General features: G+C 46.3%; 1 protein-coding gene across 1 annotated transcript in view; it reads right to left on the bottom strand.

Moving 5' to 3' along the window:
- The window catches only part of LOC119378842 (homeobox protein Hox-A4), a 129592-nt gene that overhangs the window by 23844 nt on the left and 82393 nt on the right, over positions 1-23355 (bottom strand). The window contains exon 2 of the mRNA XM_037647870.2: positions 20562-20935. Within this exon, the coding sequence (XP_037503798.1) occupies positions 20562-20935 (374 nt within the window). The remainder of the gene's footprint in view (positions 1-20561; positions 20936-23355) is intronic.

Raw genomic sequence — 23355 nt, 5'->3', positions numbered from 1 at the left:
GCGGCACGAACGCGATGCGCTTGTTTATACAAGTAGGCGACGTACCGTTCTCGAGGCAGATATCGGTCGACAAGCTCTTGCATAAAGATGAAGTCTTCCGCCCCCCAGAGACTCGCTGGCGTCAACACAAGGCCTGCGGGCCGAGCAGCTTTCGGCGGTTCAGCGCTTCCTGCGCGAGTTCTTTACACATTCGCACAAAAAAGGGTGAAGAAAAGGGGGAGCAGCATTAGCTGCAGCTAGGCGCATTGCCCGACCGCTTTGAGTCAGCAGCGTAAGTTTTGAGAAGCCAAAAACGTCCGTGCGCATGGCTGGCCCAACTGACTGCCCGCCTGTAAGAGCAACTGTGTGGCTTACGCAGCTAATATATCACACTAAAAACAGTTACGCCCCTCGGGGCTTCTCTTGCTGTCTCACAACAATAATCGTCATGTATCTCGCATGCCTTTCCTCGCTTGAACACCGCGCGCCCGATACTTTCAGGTCACGAACGGCACGCGCGCTATAAGCGCAATGTGAAATTCTTTATACGAAGGTGCGACCGCCGAGTTTTCAAGAAAGGAAACTCGAAGCCAAATGTCCCCGATTATACTTGTAGGTCAAAAGGGTTCACCAAAGGTTGCAAATGCCGCCGTGGTGTACTTGTGGTTAAGGTGTTCGGCTGCCGACTCCAATGTCGCGGGTTCCATCCTGGCCGCCAAATGCTAGAGGCCCGTGTACTCATACTTATGTGCACATCGAACGAGCCTAACTAGAAAAAAATTTCAAGGCCTCTCCACATAATTTACGTGGAAAGCGACAGGGGAGCTCCATTAGCCATCGGTACACAGAAACAGCTATCATTATAGATAGAGACACAGTGACACAATCGCCGGCAACGTCGCAGCCATGCAACGCAGCAATCCCTACTGATGCAACGCATTATCAAAAGGGCATTTTACTTCCCAAGGTTCCAAAGCTGGAACACAGAAAATATGATTTTTCATTTTCTGTTCCAGTACATCGCAGTTTTTTAGTTTTGCTTACACCTATACACTGATTCCAGCGGAAAGCATTGCAATCGTAAATTTTATTATTAACCCATTTAAAGGCATTGGGTAAATGCTTGCAAACGGTATATATTTGGCTTCCATCACCCACCAAATGTTTGTTTTGTCGTTCCAGAGGCAAAAGTAATGTTGCAATGAACAAAGAAGAACTAAAGTATCGCAAATGGTCGGCGATTACTTGGCAGAAATATAAAGAAGCTAAAGCCTCTTCACCTTCAAGCTTTGAGAGTTTTATGTGAATGCTTCTCTTTTGGAACATTGGCATTTGACAGAAGCGCAAATAGTGAAGACCGGCGCCAGCACTTCAAAAAGATTTTGCAGTAAACCTGTTTGATTTGGCTACGAGATACGAATGATGCGTTATTCGAAGGGATATCCCTCTATGGTGGAGATATATTGCTGGCGAAAGGGGAAGAATTAGAATATGCTGCTGGATTGCTGTTGCCTTTCCCTTTGTGGCAAGCCAAGAGAAAAAAAAAAAAAACTTCGAGGGGCCGCAACATTCACATGGGTACGGACTACCAGCAAAGCTGTATTCGCGTTTCTGCAGTAGACACCTCTTCGCTGGCTTGTAAAGCTCTCACTGTCGTGCAGCCAGCACAATGAAAGAACGAATTTTGGCTAGCATTATTACCCTTTACAATTTTCAAAGCCCCTGTAAAGAACTAAAAACTGGTCTCCATTTAACAAGAATAAGCAATACCCACTTTACAGTCAACAAAGGTTCTAAAATGTTCTAAAAATGTAACATTGACGTTTTGCATGTTCCAAAAATGGAACATGCAGAAAAACATGCTTACTTATTGCAAATGTGGCTATATTTTTTATCATCGGTAATTCAGAATACATATGTGAATAGCCAGCATCAATTACAGTTTTCTTATTATTGCTTCATAGTGCGACATTTAAAAGGCCTACTTAACTACTGCAGGCTCATTGCTAGAGCTGACGACGTTGTGCTTTCGCACGTCTAGTTAAAATATTTCGTAACAAAACTTTCAGCAATCTTTCCCACATGCGTTCGAAACCAGTATACATTTGCGTTTCTGTTCATTGAGACCTTGTACGTACTACATCTGTGTTTCCAAGGAGTCATACAAGGCTCGCTCGTTGGCCGTGCCGCGCCGCATTCCCTCGGTGTGATGCTACTACTACTCTGATACACCAACCTGTTTTGTGCTATAGCAGTGGAAACCGAAAACCACGCATTGAAAGAATCTGAAGTCCGGCATTTCGAGAACACTTGGACGAATGGTCAAAAAAGAAAGGGGGGGGGGGGAGAAAAAGAACGTCGCTTTCTGGAAGTGATATTGGATTTCTACTGTTCACCATCTCGGCATCGTTTATTCACACATCAGTGAAACGAGGAAATGATGGCGAGGCATGTTGCGTGGATACGCTCCATGGTGAGTTATACTCCCTGCCTCTGCCGCACGGACTTCTAGCCTCCCCTGAAAGAAGACTTCACTTGCTATTGGCAAGGAGCCTGCGGGTATGTATGTGGTTGCCACGGTTGACTTCTAGCGATCTGGTGTATACAGAAGCTCGAGCAAGAGAAACGTCCAGATATTTATTTAGAATTTTCACGCAGCATGTAAGTCATCCTTTATCTGGTGAACTAACACACAGGACTGTCACGCGACTCCAGGACAGCGTATCATCGTTCCGAGCAATAGTACAGGGAATAAACGATGGACACCGTCAAAACCACCTTGGACGCTGACGGTTCTGACGGTTACATGTGACATAGATGGTATACGCAAGAAAGCCGACATGGCTCCTCTAGTGGCTGTATACAGATGGTGCTTCATCATTTTTATACAAGACACAGTGGAAGGACGAAGATGTATACAGGTGGGCCCTGCCACTGAGGAAGCGTCAGCCTCTGCGGTCTTTATTCCAGAACTTATTCCAGAATTAGTGGCTATTTTTGAAGCAGTTAAATTTATCTGCGACAATTCTGGGACACGACACTATGTAGTATGTACGGATAGCAAACCCGCCCTTCAGATAATCACAAATGCGAGATCACCTTCTAAAAATGGCAAAACAGCTCAATGTATTGCAGAAACCGTGGAATATGCCTCAGTGCAGGGTCCCAACATCGTACTTCAATAGATACCCAGCCACATTGGAGTAAAGGGCAATGAGGAGCTAGACAGACTCGCCGAAAAAGCCTTCAATGAAGGACGGGATTGCGCAATCCCCATTTCGGGGGCGGGTATTCCAAAATATTATAATACAAGGAGCTAACCATTGTTTTATGGAGAAGTGGTTTCATAGCACTAAATTAAAGCAATCATTACTTTATGAAGTCGATCCACACATAAAATTCTCAACAGTGGCAGATCTCCCACGACACACAGAGATTTTACTTCACAGACTTCGACTGGAAGTAGAGTACACAAACAGCTTCCTGCACAAGATAAACCGATCTAGCTCACCGGAATGCTCTCCCGTGGTCATGAAGATGAGAATGTTGGGCATATTCTTTTGGAATGCGTAAAGTACGCAAACGAAATAGAAAATTAGAGAAGGAACTAGCAAGTTTGGAAAGACGCCCCCTCACATTACAGAAATTACTTGGATCGTGGCCTGAAATGCATCTCCAGCAAAAGGTGAACACCTTCCTGAAAGGCTTCTTAGTGGACACTGGACTAGATAAGCGCTTGCGATGAAAAGCTATGTGTTGCTACATATGGAATTATGTGTTAGTCTATATACCGTGGGCAAAAGCAGAAGTGTGTTCGTGTGGACGCTTTATTGCCATGCGAACTCCTGCAAGCGGACTTGACATTACCATGTTATTTTAACTTGTTTCATTGTCCTATATGTTTTTTTTAGTTATTCATTTTTTATTTTGGTTAACGCCTTTTTTTCCGCTGCAGAACTTATAGAAATAGAGTAGCGAAAGTTATAAATACCTTAACCTCTCCACACCAAGCCAGTTAAAACAGAACAGAACAGAACAGCGTCCGCATTTTCGTTCGTATACCCAACGTGTACGAAAATTTAACGCGTATATCTATGATGTACAACATCGCGAACTACAGGAACCAACTCTTAGTACCTTGGATGAGGAGGACACAACTTCATTAACTTCTAAGAGTCTACTGATACTTGTAGATGGCCTCGGTGGAGACGACCTGTAGAGCCCAGGTTGTGAGATCCACTTGAAGGTTCCTGTCTTATGTCTTTATGAGATCCTCCCAGGCACCTTCTGAGGTTGCTAGCAAGTGCTTTTTAGGTTGTGGTTTTCCTGAACACCCCCATAGTACCTTATTTTGAGTGACCGAAATATTTACGCCACAGTTTTTACAATTCGGATCTACGAGTCGACATGTGATATAAGCCAATCTGTGCGAACGTGGGAAAGAATCTGTTTGAATTGGGCGCAAGACTGTGGCTTGTTCTGTTGGTAGTAACCTGTTTGAAAAAATCCAGTAAGCTCATTAAATGTGGTCATCAGCTCGACCAAGGAGTCTACCGGTTCAGAGGTGGATGCACACATAGCCCGCTTGATTAAGCCTCGGGCTCTTCGGTGTGCAGCATCATTTTTAGTGTTCCCCGAATGAGCAGGGACCCACACTAATCCCGTGATCGCATCTGTTTGCAGACAGTTAATTAGACCTTCTGATACGCTACCTACCTAATGTTGAGGCAACCACGAAAGCGTTATTGCATGCGCAAAAAACACTTCAGCTACCCTTTGATTTTTTAACTCAATCACTACAGACGGCAATCATTACTGAGTCCCTCTACTCCGCAACCTCACGTGCTCTCACAGAAAACGCAAAGGTGTTTTTGAGAAAAAATTTAGAAAAAAGACATTGCAATAACTCGCAGATCAGTTTGGTACCGCTGAACGACGCTTAAGAGGCTTTCCACGCAATCTGAAGTGCACAGCTCACATGATAGCAGCAGACGCAAGTGGGCTGTCGATAGTGCGCCATCCATTTGCAAGCTGGACATGCGAGACCAACGCTTAGCGAGCATTCCACGAAGTTTGCTCACCTTTACCCTGCACCTATAGACCAGAACACAGCGAATGCAATGCGTGCCGCCATATTTGCATCTCGCGTCGTGCCATCTACCGCAAGCTCGGCGAAGCAACATCCCCGGGCTGCCATGCCAGCAGACGCTACACAAAGCAAACGCGAAACTTCCGAAACTCACTTCTTCGAAGTGTGTGTTTGGCGTTATTGTCTAGCCTAGAGCTTTTCGCCGTTTTTATTGAAACATGAAGAACACCTTGCTCATGCAAGTTCACAATGTCTACAGTAAGTGCTGTGCAGGTTGCGGAAAGAACTTCGTCAGGTACATACGCCGTCAAATTTGCGGGAAAAAAAAAAAAAAAAAAACACGTCCGCTCTGTTAGTACGCGTGAGTCTTAATAGACATGCAGCATGCGAGAAAGCGAAACGATGTTTTGTTGCTGCAAATTACAAGATGCGCACAAAGTTTTATGAAAACTCATCGTTTCAACATGCATCGCGTAATAATTAATGTACGCTTTCCGGGTAGTTTCACGGAACGTAATTTTTTGTTCGATGAGCGCTCTTACAATCACGTGTCTTGCTCATAGAAGCGTGCAATCAGAGAGTATCACTTGCAGTATTGTTCATCGATCCCTTTTGGAAACTATCTGCGCGATCTTAAACCAGTAACGATGATGCTTTACAAGCAAAATAGCGCTACTCAAACCTAAGCCGACACTGAAATGGGCGGAATACCGCTGTCTCTTATTAAAGGTGTGCTGTACAACCATATAGAAGCTAAAAATTTAGCGGTTTGAGCTAGCGCTACGCCTTCGACGTGAAGGACATTTTGAAGACAAAACCTTGTAATCTTGAAGGCGTGAATGCTATCAAAAACACCAAAGCTTAATACTACGTTGAAAGTGGCAAAGCACGCTGCTTGCCTGTGCTTGAAAGCACAACCTTGCAGTATACGTTTTCGTCAAAACAGACGCTGAAAGGTAGCGGGCACTAAGTGCACCCCCACACAAAGCTTGCGTCCGCCTTCATCTCAGCTGCGTGTCACGGCCATCAGGTTCGTAAAATGGAATAGATGGGCATCACGCTAGAATACATGCAGTCAGTGTACTTACTCGCGCATTTTCACTTGGCTCCTAGTTTTTCTGTGTGAATAGCAATTATCCACTGTCGGCGAAGCTGAAAACACCGCACCGGCATGATTTCCGTGGAGTTCCGTGGAGTTCCGTGGAGTTCCGTGGCGATCATTGCAGACAGCGCTAAGTATAATATCCTCCTGCTGCGCTGCTTGTTTTGGCGTCTAAAGTAGTGATGCAGAACTGTCGGTAAATTGACTATCGATAATATCGATAGTTTTTTTTTCAACTATCGATAGTGTAAACAAACTATCGATAGTGCAATCGGTAGTACCATCGTTGATATTACGTACTATAGCGATATTACTGCCACGCGTGTTTATCGCTTTCTTTTGACGTATTCGGGTTTCACCCACAAAAACTGTTACCAACGTTTGACGCAGACCGCGCGGTAATGTTTGAGAAGCTTCAGAATAGTTTGAGATCATTCTGTTAAGATTACGTGCCGGACGCGAATAGTCCAAGTTTATTCGAGAACTAACGCGAGCACCAGCGATAACGCTGGAAGGTTTTATGACTGATGTATAAAGGACGACGCAGTCTTCCGATGATCAGATTACTCAACGGCTGACGACTGCTCCCGCCACTATCAGGGCGCAGCATGTATCGCTTGTATTTTGAGTTTTGATTTTCTCGGCACAAGTTCGCCCAAATAAAGAGCTCCGTATTTCCCAGTCTTGCTGCAGCATTCTTCACCGTCACAACCACGTGACAGTATATATACTATCGATAGTGGTGTGAATGATGATGCGGTTGCTGGCCGGCCATATTGTCAAAATATTTGCGACACCTACTACCAGCTTCGCTTAACTTATGAGCAATTTTTGGCAGAGAAATCAATTATTTCCGCAATGAAAATGGCTGAATATATCCATCAATAAATTCGTATCCAAAAGCAACCAGTTAAACGTTACAATTATCTTTCTTGCTATTTTTTATTTTGAAATCATAAAATGCAATATCAATTTGATGCCACGCAGTCCCACCATTGTAAAAGCTTCCTTTCCGCTACAGCTGAACAGTTTGACTTTATGATCATGTGTCAGCAAAGCACACTAGTGAAGAACACAGCCATGTCAACTTTCTTGCCCTTCAGCCTGCCCCTCCGGCTCCACTATGTAACACGCGCGAGGGGAACCAAGTTTATTCTGCAGTGAGTCGGCGCTGTTGGCGTTATACTATCGATAGTACCATCGATAGCGCTATCGATAGTATATTTCACCATCGATAGTTCGATAGTGACTCAGGTATCGATAGTATCGATAGTACCATCGATAGTTCTGCATCACTAGTCCAAAGACGACTCAGTAGTGCTCAGACGAGCTCTTACACGCGGAAGCGGCGTGAACGGGTACTTTTTCGCAATTTAAAGCCTCAGAGCGGCAGCTTGCCACGTTTACTTGGCGCACCACATGCGTGCCTTAGCATCCCAGCACAATATGCTCTGGGTGCGAGAGTGTCCGTTCGGCTCGTCAGCGTCGTCAGTAGCCTGGGTGCGAGACTAGCGTTCTCTGGTGTATAGGGAGCATGTAAATGTACAGCCGCCCAAATCTTTAACTGGCGCGTGCAGCGGCGACTTTTCTGTGTGTCAGCGCCGTATGACGGAAAGAAGTTGCAAAAAATTGTTTTGCGGGCATGCACTGGTCTTCACCTTTTATGGATCTTAATTCACTCATATGGCGAAGACCCACAGAAAAAACTGCCGCTCGCGCACGAGTTAAAGATATGGGCGGCAGTACAAGCTTTCCCTGTCCGCACGAATCTTTGAAGCCCTTTATTATTATTATTATTATTATTATTATTATTATTATTATTATTATTATTATTATTATTATTATTCATTTTATTGAGCTTTCACTTCACGAGCTCACGAGTTTCGTAGAAAAGCACGTACAGTACAGCAGAATGCGAACGTCGGTGTAGTGAAGGAATATATAACAGCATGCCGCAGTGGATGCAGACGCGCAAATGTCGCGCGCCCGCGGTACCGCTCTTCAATGCTGCGCGCGGCCGGACGCCCAAGGCAAGTATATGTCTTTTTGCTTGCGCTTAGCGACCGCGATGCAGTAGTTATAGAATGCTCGGTGACTGAGGGCCACTTTTCCTCAATTTCTAACTGCGTGTCCTCGGCACTTTAAGATTTTTAGCATATTGTGTGTAACCCGAAGTGAAGTTTGTGATAAAGGCATTATTTGTTTTGTTCTTGCTGTTTATATCCCGCATATTTTTCGTATGTAATGTGCATAGATACCGCTTTCAAGCTGAGCTTCAGTTGCAATGCGGCGCTCGACTGCCTACCCGAAGGTCGCGGGATCGAATCCCGGCCGCGGCGGCTGCATTTTCGATGGAGGTGAAAATGTCTGAGGCCCGTGTACTTAGATTTAGGTGCACGTTAAAGAACCCCAGGTGGTCGAAATTTCCGGAGCCCTCCACTACGGCGTCTCTCATAATCATATCGTGGTTTTGGGACGTTAAACCCCAGAAATTATTATTATTATTATTATTATTATCAGTTGCAATGCGAGTCCGGTCGACATCTGTTTCTGCGTCCTCGTTCTTCAGCGCTTTTCAATTATGAAAACACATTCTAGTAGTCAAGCGCATTGGCCAATGTATGTGCATCGTCTGTAACTTTTTTTTTGTAACCTATCTTTTTTTATCGTCAAGCCGATATACCCTCACACTATTACAAAGTTGTCAAAAGACGCACCCATATAGAGCAATTAAAATTTTCCAGAATGTTGCCGCCTATTATATAATACCATCAATTCACTCTAATCATATTGAGCGTGAGATGCGAACTGCGGTCTGTATTCCGTAACAACTGCACCGGCAACGCGGCAATGCATGATGCGTGACTTGTAAAAATCCGGCGCACGAGCATACAAGGCCCGGCAAGGTAGGTGTTGCTCGTTTTTGTGTGCACAGGTTGGTTCAATAAAAAGTTAAATTTTGAAATAGCCTTCTTGTCGCTCTATTTTTCACCGTCACCACAACGTGACGTTATATGACATCTCTCTATAATTGAACATTAAGCTTATTACTCCTGCTCATCTATTACCATCAGTCAGACTACATATATCTGTAACTCTGCAAGTGTGTTCAATTCTCTGGTAGCCACAACACGCCGTAAATCCTACAAAGCACTGAACATCATATTATATTATGTAAGCAGTTGCACCTTGTAACCTTTGCGCCAACAAAATCTACTAGCAGTTCCTCTTCGACGGACCAAACGTCATCGTTACTTGCGTCATTGTTATTATTCCCTGTGTTACTGATACGACAGGCTGCACGAACTCTAGGCACGAACAGATATCGATAAGCCATCGGCGTCTGCGGCGCCCCGTATAGCGCTTGCCGTAATTCGGCATCACAGCCACGAGATACCGCTTAACCGCGCGTGTTCATTTCATTCTGTTAATCCAGCTCGGCTTACGAACTGTATGCCATATCTGAAATTAACTGTTGAGTGCCTAATTGTGCAAACACCTTCACAGTTGGCGCCGCTACGCGGGCCCCATGCTTCAATCTCAAGACAAATGAAGCAAAAGGTAAGTACGTCTTTTTGTGTTCTCTTTTGTTTTTTTTTAATTACATATTTCATACTTACATACGCATCTTCGTGACCACCCGAGCAAATTTTCAAGAAGTATGTGCGTTCAGGTGTGCATATTCGTACTAATTCCAGCGCATTGAGTAATATCTGTGGAAAAGAAATCTACATGTGGACCGCGTATCTGTATTTCAAAAGCGAAATATTTTATCGAAATGTGTTTTGTAGTACAAGACATTGCGTGTCCGTCGTTTTCGATCGCTGCAACCTCAAAAAACACGGAGGAGCCCCAGACGGGTATTGCCCCAATCTCGTCGCGGTATAACCTCCTTTAAGAGGGAACAAAAATTATCGCGATTCCGTGCCGTTAAATGAACGATGCCGATGCGTTACCTGCGCAATAATGAGTAAGGCATCTTCGTTAAGAGGCGCTAAAGAGTTTTCTGAGCGGCGCGGCGTGGCAGCAGGCGTCGGGAGCCGAAACGCTAGCGCCCGATATAATTTGCTCGCGCCCGAGAGCGGCATTCATTACCATAATCGGCGAATTGGTTGGCGCGTGCGAGACTCCGCTGTTCGCCCGGCGCCTTATTTATCTTGAGCGCGCGGTATCTACCTCGCATCGCGCGCTGCGTCGGCGAGCATCGGAGGAGGGGGGGAAGCAGGGCGCCGGCACCGCGTTCACGTGACCGCGGCGGTCGCTATCGATTATCCATTTAAGGACATAACGTCATTAGGGATCGACTTACTAAGCAATATAAAGCGTAATGAGTATTTTAAAAACTGTATTTTGATAAGTGGTCCCGAGAAGGGAAAGCACTCTCACGTGCCGTTGCGAGGAGAAGGCGCGCGCGATCAAAATGAGCCAAAGTGCTGAAGGCATATTAATTGGTTCCAGAAATAACGAAGCGTTTTTATTGGTGCCTGCCCCTTTCTCTCGCCTGCGCTCGCTGCGCGCGTTTTCATTCGCGCTTCTCTCTCGCTCCTCGGCGCCGGCGTCGTGCTCGTCGTCTATCAATCTATAACGGCGCGAGCGGGGAGCAGCAGTTGATAGAGCAGCGCGCGCCGACTAATTAATGCTGCGGCGGCGGAGCGGAATATAAAAATGCAAATCGGTCTCCCCTGTCTCTCTCTCTCTATCTGCTCCAAATTGGAACCACCGAGAGACGCCTGCTTAAGCGTCCATAAAAAAGCCCGCCTAAATGGAAATGGCGCGCGAGAGAAAAGCAGTTTTCTATGAACCGCGTTTCGTCGACGTCTCGGTGAACTATTACTAACTCGGTCGCGGTAAAAGTCCAAAGCAGGATGCTTCCCCCCGATTTGCCTGACGCGTACAAGTGCTACGCTTGCGCTTGTCGAGAAAAAGTAAAGAAACTAAACGCGGACCCCCCATTCCCCTTTTCCTAACACTTATACAACCACACGCATCGTCTCCATACGTGATGGGATTTCTCATTAGGGGGTCAGAAGAAGCGGGGGAAGGGGGAGCGCCTCGTCCGCTGTCCTGCTGGGGGCGTTATGTAGTTTTTTTATTACCTTACCCACTGGCGGGTATTTGCAAGTGTAATCGGCTGTCAGCGAGGCGGCAGGTGAGAGGCGTCTTAAGATAACGGCGTAAAACAGCACCAGGAAGTCCTCGCGCTCAAAGTGGTTTGGCGCCGGCGGCTTAAAATGCCGCACGTGTGTATATACGTAGGCGCTCAAATCGACTCGGGGAGGCTTTTGCCGAGTCATTTTCTGTAGCTCGTCCGTTTATACAGGATGCTACGAGAGCGTCGTATCTTCGCTGTCGTCTGAAGGGACTGCTACGCGAAGCTCTCTCGTTGCTCTTATTACGTGCGCCACAACGCTGTCGCGACGACGCAGATTACGAACACACGATTCACGAGTTTTACGTCGGAGACGAGTGTGGGAAAGCTACAGGCACACATTCATATCGCCGTTGTGTTTCAAGAAACATGAGCGTCGCCTTCTTATCGCATATGTTATGCTTCGCGTGTGTCTTTAAGCGCTATCAATAATATCTTCCCTTCTCGACCTTCCAACTAATGTTCCCAACCCGACTTTTGTTTTTGTATAAACTTTTTTTGTCCGCCTCGAGCGTTTTGCTGTTCGCACAGCCTGAAGTGCAATTCAACCTGCAAAGGCCACTTTAAGGTGGAGGCGCAGTGCAAGAACGCCGTGTACTGATACGCAGCATCAACATAGGTTGCGGACGGTGAATCTTGAATCGACTGCAGAATGTGGCAGTGCGCTTGTGCGTTGGTTAGCTCTAACGACACTGATGTCATCGGGCTCTGACACGAAGCTTTTAATACTATAGACCTAAGTACAACCACAGAGTTTCCCAATATTAACTAGAGGGAAATCTGGCGCTGCGATCGTTCAGCCACCATGGGAATGATGGGTAGTACATGGATTTGCCTAGTCATCGTGCTTGCGGGCTTCGAACGCATTTGTGCCTTTGTTTATTGTTGTATTTTGTTTTTGTTTTTCATAAAATAATGGATCGTTGTGAATTTCGTGAGCCGATTTGAATTCGTGAGCCTAAAAAGGTAAAGGTGGTGAAGTGAAACTGCTGAACATTTGTTGAACTTCGTCTTGGGACAAAGCAGCTGCATGCCACACGGAGCAAAACGAAGCCGAAAGAACGAAATTTAGACAAATCCGTGTTCTGCTCATCATTTCCATGCTGGTTGAAACGCCATGCGTTGCAGCTCCCATAGACACTAGCTCCAGAGTTCCCTCTAGTGTATTTATAGGAAACTCTATGAGTACAACCCGTCTAGAAAGTGCCAGCGTACTGCATAAGCTACTTTTCATAACCTCGCGTTGAATCTAAACGATAAATGTTGAGCTGTTGAAACACACTCTCGAAAAGAAGCAGCCAAATACTAGTGTTTTAGCTTAGGGCGCGTATACCGCTGAAGACAATTGAAGTGACATTTTGAAGATCATCGCCAAGAAGCCATTTTTATTATTAGTCTTCTTCGCATTTAAAGAGCGAGAGCATAAGAAAACTAACGCACTGCGTCGAGTGCTCTAACCGAACGCACTAAACGGTCAAGCGAGCCCTGAACAGGGACGCTATACACGGAGCATCTACCGTACGCAACGCGCATTTGTAGGTATTACAGTGCATCGCCGAAATATCGGTGCGTTATGCGCCCATATTTGTCCGAAAGTACATCGGGGATGCCACACTGCCGCATTACTCATTGCTCCGACCAAGAACCTTTTCCTCGGGCAGGTTCGTCCCCTAGTGCGCAGCCGCGGACGTTCTGCAGTAATACGACTCTGCAGAAATACACATATCAAGAAAGGCAACGCGTCTCGAAGGCTTGGCTGCAGCCTCAAACGCTTCTGAGGGAACACAAACGGGCGGACAAGAGTGGGCGCTCATGTAAGGGCCGCAAGATACAAAAACAGCACTCGCAGCACGTATACAAGAACAGTGGCGAAGCGGGCTAGCTAAGCGACACCAGATTAGGCCACTTAGCGGCTCGGCGTTCCGAGCGTGCACGCTGTATAATACGGTGTCCCCGCAGCCGCCGCGAGCCCGCTTAGTTAACTCCTCGGGCCGTTCCTCTCGTTAAATGCGGCCCCTCGGCGCCTGCTCGAAGACGCGCGGCGACCTCGCGACGCCAGTTGGCGAGCGCCAGCCATTCCGCCCACTGGGAAAGGTACCACTTAGCGTCGGCCAGCGCCGGACTGCCCTTCTGTCTCCATCGGCCCAGTTGGTCCCCCGAGCCATTTGCTCCGGACTCCCGATTCCCATTAGGTATTTCTCGGCAATCAGAGGACCGGCGCATCCCCTTCCTTTCGGCTACTTAGGCGTCCTCGGGTCGTTACCGCGCCGCCATGGAAGGCGGGGGCTGACAGAGCCAAGATCTGTCGGCAGCGGACACGGCCGGCGAGGAGCCCGCCGCAGCAAATCCAGGCCGGTCGGACACGGGACTCGGCGGCCCATTACCAGGCATCCCCTGAAGCAGGGACGTGAGCCGGACCGGCTGCTGCAGCCTCTCGGGAGAGCTGGCCCACCCTTTTTTTCCCCCTTCCCTTGGCGAATACCGCGGTGAGGCCTCCCGCGCCTACACTGTTACCATGATTTCGACCTTCCAGACACGTAACACCGATGTTTAAATTACATTTTGTTAACCTGAAACATCGAACAACGCCCTTTGTTAAGTATTAGTTTGGCGTTTCTATACATTATCGTAGATCAGAGTGCTCATGTACTGTTGCAGTATTTGTCACAGAGTTACACGAATTTTTTTTGCGCGCGAGAAAGGAAACTAATAAGTCACAAAAAAAGGATATTGCGACAGCTTTTGTACATTTTTTTTTCATCGATGAAGAATCCTGCACTGTTCTCCAGCCATGACCTGTGCATTAGTCATGATTTGGAAGTTTATGATCTCGAAGACACATCCATGCAATAAGAAACGACACAAAAAGGCACTTTAAATTTAACCACAATTTGATAGCGTACACCAAACCTTACCGCACGGCCGCAGTTTTGGATGCCGACATCACCGGTGTACGACGGGCAGCTAGACGGCTAGTTCGGATAAATTGAATGCTAACGTATCCGTGCACTCGCGTGTTAGAGATACATGGGAGCTCTACGTTAATCGAGTGTCTTGAAATTCGATATGCCTCAAATATGATCATGTTTCTTTCGAACGCGAGGGATGAAATCGCAGATCCGCAATATATTCAACATAATAAGCCACAACGTTCGTACAATTGAACCAAGATCAACTATACTAAGTTTTTAATATTCACTTTAGGCCAAGTGCGCTTCGTTACGTAGCAGGCATTCCAACACGACGAATCCAATTTTTTTGTACACTCTAAGAAAAAAGAGAGTCAAATGAGGGTCATGGAACCGTGACTATCCTCGGGTGTCCATCTGACCCTTTTTGGAAGGTACAGGCAGAAAAAAAGAGTTCGCATTTGGGAAGGAGTCACTGGACCCTCCTGAAGCGCGTTTCGATTGGCTTCGGTATACGGAAGAGCCGCCGTATACGCCATACATATCGCACGCTCGCCCTTTGGCGCCGTTGTGGCGCATTGCTCGGCGACGCAGACGGGGTGGCGCCGGGTGGCGCGCCGCTCTTCTCTCTCAGTCGTCTCAGTCCTCCTGGTCTATTGGAATGCGTTGCGTGGATGAGTTGGTTGCGCGTCTTCGGTGGTATTGACGCCGGCTCCGTGCACGAAGTGACGCTTGGAGGGCGGAATATTCATGGAGCTGTGGATACGGACAACGGGCGCCAGTTAACGGTGAGTGTACTGCTTTCGTAGGCATTAATCATAGAGCTTTAGCTGGGCGTCTGCAGCAGCTCTGCGGAAGTTATCTGCCAGCCATTTCCAACAGCAGCCTGTGTCCGCGGGGCTGTTGCGGATGGCCAACTATAGCTGTCAGTTAACGAGTTGCCACCGTTATGCGCGTTGCTGTACAAGCTCCCATAAAGTGAGCGATGCAAACAATAATCGAGGGTCATTTCTTGCTGATCGCACGTCGTGTCTGCACTACTGAAGGTGCAAGATGTCGCTTTGAGATGCCCTTTAGTCTACTTCATAATAACATTTCCATCGACCTTGTGTGTGCGGCGTGCTTCCACGCGTGGGAACGTGAAAAAAAAAAAAAGCCTGTGTACAGAACGCTCAGACGCACTATATGTAATGGTTTTTGTTGGCTGAAAGACGGTAGTTTGAGGTGCAGATATAGTACGGTGGCTTCCAGAAAGTACGCGGTAGTCATTCAAGTTGGACACGCCTCGCCGGTGAAAGTGAAAAAAGCTCTAGACTTTCGACGGCGCGCGTTGTTGCGGCCGCCGGCGTGCACTCTTTTCCCTCGTTTCTGTTTGCTGTTTTCGTGGTTTGCATAGTGCGATGACGTTGGGCGTTATAACAGAATCGAGTGAGTGTACGTGATTGTGGGAGTTATGTGCGCTAATTCTAGCATATGACATGTCTGATCTCGACGTAGACGGCGTACGCACGCGCTGGGTGTCGTTCGGGCCCTAGTACTCGCATCTGTTTATCTGAGTATTTAAGGATGGGTTACGTTTGTAAAACATGCGGTCAATAACCGCTCACGGCATACCCCTGGCTGCCGGAGGATGTGCTTTGTTGTTTTGTTGTTAGCCTTTATTATGTCTGTGTGAACCACTTATTGTGTAGGTTGTGCAAACCTTTACTGCAATTTCATTTTCTCATCATAATATGACGTTCTGCTTTTCAGATACCGTTTTTCATGGTGCTCACGCTGGACAGGAGCGACAACCTAGCAAGCCACAAGTCTGATGCCTCAAGCCGTCACCACTTTTTGATTTATTCTTAATCACAAGGAATAAATATGGAAACATGATGGCGATTTCTGCTGTTCATTTAGCACCATATGACACTGTGCACATCACAGTCACACATTTTAGTTGGCTATACTCATAGAAGCATGTAAATGAGGAATACCCAAACATCTTAATTGGAAATCACAGACCATCTTTTCGCGCTTTCTATATAACTTTGTTGGAAAATATGTGTTGTTTGGACGAGTTTTATTAAAATAATGCTAAAACTGAACTATTCTTTTTTTACAGTCGCTGGGCAGAACGGCAAGTATTATTGGACTTGCTTAAAATGAATATTCCACTATTTTCAGCAGTAGTCGCGCAAAAGTAGAGCAAGGATCAAATGAGTAGCTTAAAATACTTGTGGAGTCGCTTGATGCTTCGGTGTGGGTCCCTTGACCCCCCTAGGATCGTTACCGGCAAGAGTCGTCTGACTCCCTATGAGTGATAACGTGATCCTCCTGATGAGAGTCTTTGCACTCTTCCTAGAGGGTCAGGGGACTCTCCTAGAGCGAGCCGACCCTGACCCACCAAGAGAGTCACCGTGACTATTTAAAGAGAGTCGTATACGTGGCAAGTCAGAACTCTCCGAAAAGAGTCACGCATACTCTTTTTTTTCTTAGAGTGTAGTAACGTACTTGTTGCAAGGTGATTTTTGGTGGCGTTTACAGAAAGCCTGCAAAATATGAAATAAAACCAAGTGATTACATCATTGTATTGCAGGGCTCTCAATCGTGCTTCGAGCGAAGCCACCGTGCGCGCGGACCGGCAACCTAATGCTTATCAGGGACAACGGCGCTTCCTTGCCGTGTGCCGCAGTCTAAAATGCTGACGCGCTGTGAAGCCGATGCCTACTGCCGCGGCCGCTCATTTCGCCCCAGTCCGCGCGCATGACTCTTAGCTCGAGTTCTTCAACCTTTAACGCAAGTCAGTCATGCACTAATGTCACGTGATGACAATTTTAGAATAAAGCAAGTTAATGAAACCGCCGCTAGAGCACGAAGACCGTATTGTGTATTTATTTATTTATTTATTTATTTATTATTTATTTATTCATATACCCTGAGGGCCCATGGGGGCATTACATAGGGGGGGGGGGGTAGTTACAATGCTGTAGGGTTATGTTTACAAAGGAAATATTTACACAGAACATGAAAAAAAAGGAAAATCCAAAAATCACAAGAAGTCTACACACGAACAAAACATGGTAATACAATGTAGCACTCAGTAAGGCATGAAACAAGGTATGCAATAATACAGGTAATATTGGAACTAAACTAAACAAAAGATAGCTACAAAATTTTACTCTTCGATATTCCACATCTCCTTTAATCTGCTAACAAATGTGTCGTGATCGCGCACACTTACAACATCGCTCGGTAGTTTATTCCAATGATAAATTGCAAGAAACAGTGGTGAGTCACGAAGGAAGTTAGTACGCGCAAATTACGTATATGAAATTTATGATATGGTTTTCATGTCATGGCTTGTGATTCATGCTTGTCATACACTCATGTCATGACAATTTTAATACGCGTGAAATCAACGAAACGGCCGCGAGAGAAACGACCGGGTCATGCATCATGACGTACATGACATGCATGACATGATTTTCATGTTGATGTAGCATCGCACAAAAAACACAATCATGCGCACATAAAAACGACACGAACACAAGCGCTGGTGTTAGCGTCATTTCGATGTGTGCGGAATTGTGTCCTTTGTGCGCTGCTTCATCAATATCATGGCTCACCAACCAGCCGTCAGTACATATGATTTTCATGTTAAAATCTGTCATTTATGTTCCTGATACATTCATGCCATGCCATGCTGATTGTGATACACATATACAGGGTGTCCCCGCTATCTTTAGCCAAGGGTTAAAAAATACAATTTTAGAGGCAGGCGAGTGAAATGACATGCAAATTGCTGACAGCCACCTTGCGCGCTACGGACAATTTTTTCTTTTGTAATTAACTAATTTGTTAATTAGGACGATTTAACTAAATTGCTAAATATTGACTTTAGGCAAGAAATGGCGCTTGCAAAGTTCGAGAGCGTCTTCAGAAACCCCAATCGCATCATTTGCGATAAAGAAAGTCTCACGTATACCATTTTTTCCAAGCTGTAAAGAAAGCCCGCGAAATACAAAAAGAACCACGTGACTAGCGCGCTCGCGCGCCGCGAGAATGCTGCCCTCAGCCGTGGTTTGAGCGAACGAAATCAGCTGCGCCCGTAACTCGGCGTCTCCGTTGCAGCGGTAGGCCGATAAGTTAAAGGTGGTTTCTTGGCACGCGCTCGCTACAACTTGCACCGTCACGCGCGCAGCTGGCTGGCAACGGGCCAAGAAACCACCGCCCACTTATAGGCCTACCGCTGCAACGGAGCCGGCGAGTCCCGGCCCCAGGTGATTTCGTTCGCTCAAACCTCGGCTGAGGGCAGCATTCTCGCGGCGCGCGAGCGCGCTAGTCACGTGGTTCTTTTTGTATTTCGCGGGCTTTCTTTACAGCTTGGAAAAAATGGTATACGTGAGACTTTCTTTATCGCAAATAATGCAGTTGGGGTTTTCGAGGACGCTCTCGAACTTTGCAAGCAGGATTTCTTGCCTAAAGTAAATATTTAGCAAATTAGTTAAATCGTCCTAATTAACAAATTAGTTAATTACAAACAAAAAATTGTCTGTAGCGGGCAAGGTGGCTGTCAGCAATTTGCAACTGATTTCACTCGCCTGCCTCTAATATCGTATTTTTTAACCCTTGGCTAAAGATAGCTGGGACACCCGGTATATCCAGTTAATGAAACGGCCGTGAGAGTATTAAGACCGTGTAATGTGTATTACGACGTACATGACATGATTTTCATGTTATGAATCGTCATTCATGTTCGTCATACACTAATGTCATGTATTCGGAGCTGCAGCAAGCGTGTGCGTGCCACCTCAAAGCAACCGCATACAAGCTCCGGGTCGCCCTTCCGACTCGCAAAGTTGGATCCATGGACCGTTTCACCGCTTTATACTAATAGTAATTGTTGGGCTTTTATGTCCCAAAACCGCGATATGATTATGAGGGAAGCCGTAGAGGAGGGCTCCCGAAATTTTCACCATCTGGTGTTCTTTAACGTGCACCTAAATCTAAGTACACGGGCCTCTAGCATTTTGCCTCCATCGAAGTGCGGCCGCCGCGGCAGGGATTCGATCCCGCGAACTTCGGGTCAGCAGTCAAGCACCGTAAGCACTACACCACGGTGGCGGGTCACCGCTTTATGCTAGGCTTTATGAAGTAAACAAATTTTCTTCGTGTACGTGTGACGCACCTATTGTATTGCGTTGTAAGTTATGCCTAAAATCAACCTTGTGAATGAAAAAAAAAACAAAGAAAAAAAGCTACTGCGTGCGCAACAATACTTTGAGTTCCTGTTACACCACCACGTGATTTGTGGCCACGCTCAATGCCTTTTCAGCCAGTCGTCTTCGGAGAAGCCGCGCGAACGCGGTCATGGTCAGCGTCAGGCCATGTCGGCGCGGTCCAGAGTTGCCGGATGCTACCGAGCTAACAAGCAAATGATCATCACAAAAGAAACCCAAAAAAACCGGCGCGACTTTCGCGAGGAAGCCCAAAAGAAGCGGAAATTTGATTAGTACTCCCATTGAAAATATTTTTAATTATATTAAAAATGTCATTCAAATACGAAGTGGAGTTGAAAAAATCACTTTAATTATATTGTACAGCGAAAATATGCGCAACTATGAACGAAAGCACATATTTACTTTTTAACATCAATTGTCTTCAGGATAGTCTCCATTCGGTTCAATGCACGTTTGCCAGTGCATGCTTCAACGTTACTTGTTGATTCCCCCAACGTATGTGTGACTTCAACACTCCACTACTCAAGGTCATCGATGAAAGCGGTATTACTGATAGACAAACGCGCTATTGGTGAACGCGATAATCACTAAAATAACTATATTTGCTGGAAAAATGCAAATAATCCCAAAAACGCTACAAGCGAATGGAAAATTCGACAAGCGACTCGGCGAAAAAAGAAGCTCAAATCCGCTTAATATAAGCGGAACTGGCAACTCTGGCACGGTCTTGTATACTCCCACAGAGCGCCAGGCGCCCTTGCGATGACGCAGAGAAAGCAATACAGCTCGACGTCGCAGATCTGCACGTGCCATGTTGAATTGAGGGTGGCACAGGAAGGGTCTAGTGACTAGGAGTAACTTCCATCTTGCAACCTTGGCTGACTAGCCTTGTCACATTCTGCGCACGCACATTCATGGCGCGGCGATACATTTAGCAGAGCTCACTGCGCGCATTGCAGTTTGACTGGTTTCTAGCACGTTCAGTACGCGCTTGCGACATTTGCGCTGCATTGCACTGTATACGCTTAAGAGCCGGAAAGTGTGTAGTGCCGGTCACGTAGTATACTTCCGCGTAGGAGCCCATTAAGCCAGCAGCAGGAGCACTCACCTGCGTCTCGGTGACGTTTAGTAGTTTAGCCATCTCCGCGCGCTCGCTGGACGACAGGTACTTCTTTATCTCGAATTGCCTCTCGAGTTCGAAGATCTGTCGTCCCGTGAACGTGGTGCGCGCCTTCTTCTTGCGGGCAGCTTTGTCGCCGCTGTCTCCGCCGTTGACGGGGCTCTCCGAGAGCCGTGCCCGGTTCGCCGAATTCGGCGGCTGCGGGGCTCCGGGGCTGGCACCGGAAGGGACGCCGGGACTGCCACCCGGGTTGGTCACGGCGGGCGTCGGTGACGCCGCCGCCGACGGCTGCTCGGACTCCCGGCCTCCGGGCTCCTTCTTCCGCTTGGCGCCCTTTGGCACCGGCGCTGGCCGCTGCACGCCTGCGGAAAAGATCGAGGGAAACCGTTTGCGTCGGTGCTGGAACACGAGCGCAGCAGTGTCGGCGCATTTACTGATCTTTCATGTGTCGAACATAACATGCATCAAACCGAGAGCAAAGCACGCCACTGATGCTGTCAACGGTATACTTTCCTTTGACCTCAAGTTTAGAAAGCGAAGCTGTTTAGCAAATCGTTCCTCGTTCACCCTGTACCAAAATACTATCATCATCATAAACGGGTATGCGCCACAGAAATTGGGTAAATCCTCACCACTGTACCACTAAAAATGAAGACGAAAACTATCGTCATCAAAGGGGTATGTGCCACTGTGTGGCCTATCAGAAAACTATCATCATCATAATGGTATGTGCCACACAAATTGGGTAAATCCCACTACACCCAACTTCCATTAAAAAGGAAAAGGCAACAGTTAGCCCAACAAATGGCTGCGAAGCGACGGCGGCGAGCCGAAGAGCCCGAGTACGTACAAGGAGAGAATACTAGGGAACGGGAAAGGCAACGGCGGTCGCGAGAAGACCCCGAAGCGATGGAAAGCCAACGACGACGTTCCCGTAGAGGTGCGAACGCCTGGTTTCAGCGCGAGGTTCTGTCTCTGGAGTTTGGACATCCGTGTCGTGTCTGTGACTGTCTGTGGTTTAACTCAACCTCTCTGCGCTGAGGATCAACGTAGAAAGAACCTAGCTACGACCTAGAAGCAACCTAGAAAGAACCTGCATCACTTATCTAAGGCCTAGAAACAACCTATAGCAGCAACCAGATTAGTGTTCAGAATCGTCCAGTTTGCCTGTTTCAAGCCGTGCGCGGCTTAGTGCAAGCTTCGCCTTTTTTTTTTTTTTCAGTTGCAATAGCGCCTGACGCCAGAAGCAACTTTGGAATTATAGACCATTTGGTGGTGGTCAAAATATATTGGACCTTACAATGACTGTGTGGCGCTTCTCGTCGCAACCGAAAAGAGACTGTGAAGGTTGAGTCTCAACTATTATAGGAATAAAACACCAGCCTGTATTGGGCATAAAGCCATTAATACCACCTCCGTAACGTTCTAAAGCTTAAGTCAGGGCACTAATACATTCCTTACCATATCCCCAGTTCGTCAAAGGACTTTGTTATAAAACCGTGTACAAGTATTTTCTGTCAGAAATAGAATTCAGTTTGCGTCTTACCTGCGCTTTGCAATGAAAAAAACTGAAGTGGTAGATTGCTGTCGCAAATTTGATACTATAAATGTGCTAAAGATAACCACTTGAGTAATTTCTTTATTGTTCGTTACCACCTCTTTACGAGTGTCAGCGCTTCACAGCATCGCAGAATTCGGTGCTAAAAAAAAACGCGTTTGAATTTATACAAGCACGACACAAAGCGACCCCAGAATACAGAGGCATATGTCGCAAAATTTACTAGCTGGGCACACCATGAACGAAAAGGACACTCTGTCGCGGACATATCCGGTAGCACCTAAAAAGGACATGAATTTGTGAAAGCAGTTTCGCTTATTCTAAAATATAGAGCTATCACAATTTCGGCATCACATACACGGTTGCCAAGGCACTAATAATAATAATAATAATAATAATAATAATAATAATAATAATAATAATAATAATAATAATAATAATAATAATAAACTTAAGTGTACTGATGAAGGGGTGGTGACTCATTAATAAAATGTGCCATTTTTGTCATAATTATCATTTTTACATGATTATACGCACAAGAATATCACGACCATGCCGATGTGTACGAATGTATTCGGTGATTGGAGAAATGAAGTTGCCTTCCGCTCTACGTCGCAGACAATTCGCAGTCTCGAAAACCTGCACGGCCCTCTTGATTACTAGTTTTTAACCAAGCATTTCATCGAGCCTTTCAACGTGAAAGAATGTGAACAGATATTTATCGAAAGACCAGCTGAGGTGACGACAATGGACAAGTCAGCCTGGTCCCATGTGGCGTATTGGCTGGCTCACGGCGAGGTGAGACAAGTACCTCGCACGCAAACATGCTGGGCATAAATAGCTTTAGGTTCAGGTACGTACTTGCGCGCAGCGAATATACAATGGGAAGACATTGTGAAAGCTGTACCAGTTTTGAGATAAGCACTGTCAAACGGGTGTCAAAAATGCATTGCTGTTTCACCTAGTTTCTAACAAAAAAAGAAAAAGGCTAATTACTGGAAAGGTAATGCATTTCGTCGCAAACTTTGTGAATACGCAAATCTAGACTCATGCATCTACAGAGTTAATTGCAACCGGATATTACGTTGGAAGTTACCGGCTACAATTCGTAAATTGCCATATGTGTCATAAAGTAATTAATTTAAATATTAATGAGTGATACCTGCTAATTATTGGCATACAAATTCCGATTTATCCTCCAAATGATGTCCGCCTCTGACACTA

Source organism: Rhipicephalus sanguineus, chromosome 1, assembly GCF_013339695.2.
Source record: "Rhipicephalus sanguineus isolate Rsan-2018 chromosome 1, BIME_Rsan_1.4, whole genome shotgun sequence".
Lineage (NCBI taxonomy): Eukaryota > Metazoa > Arthropoda > Arachnida > Ixodida > Ixodidae > Rhipicephalus > Rhipicephalus sanguineus.
The sequence above is the reverse complement of the archived record's forward strand: the minus strand, read 5'-3'. Positions and strand labels throughout refer to the sequence as shown.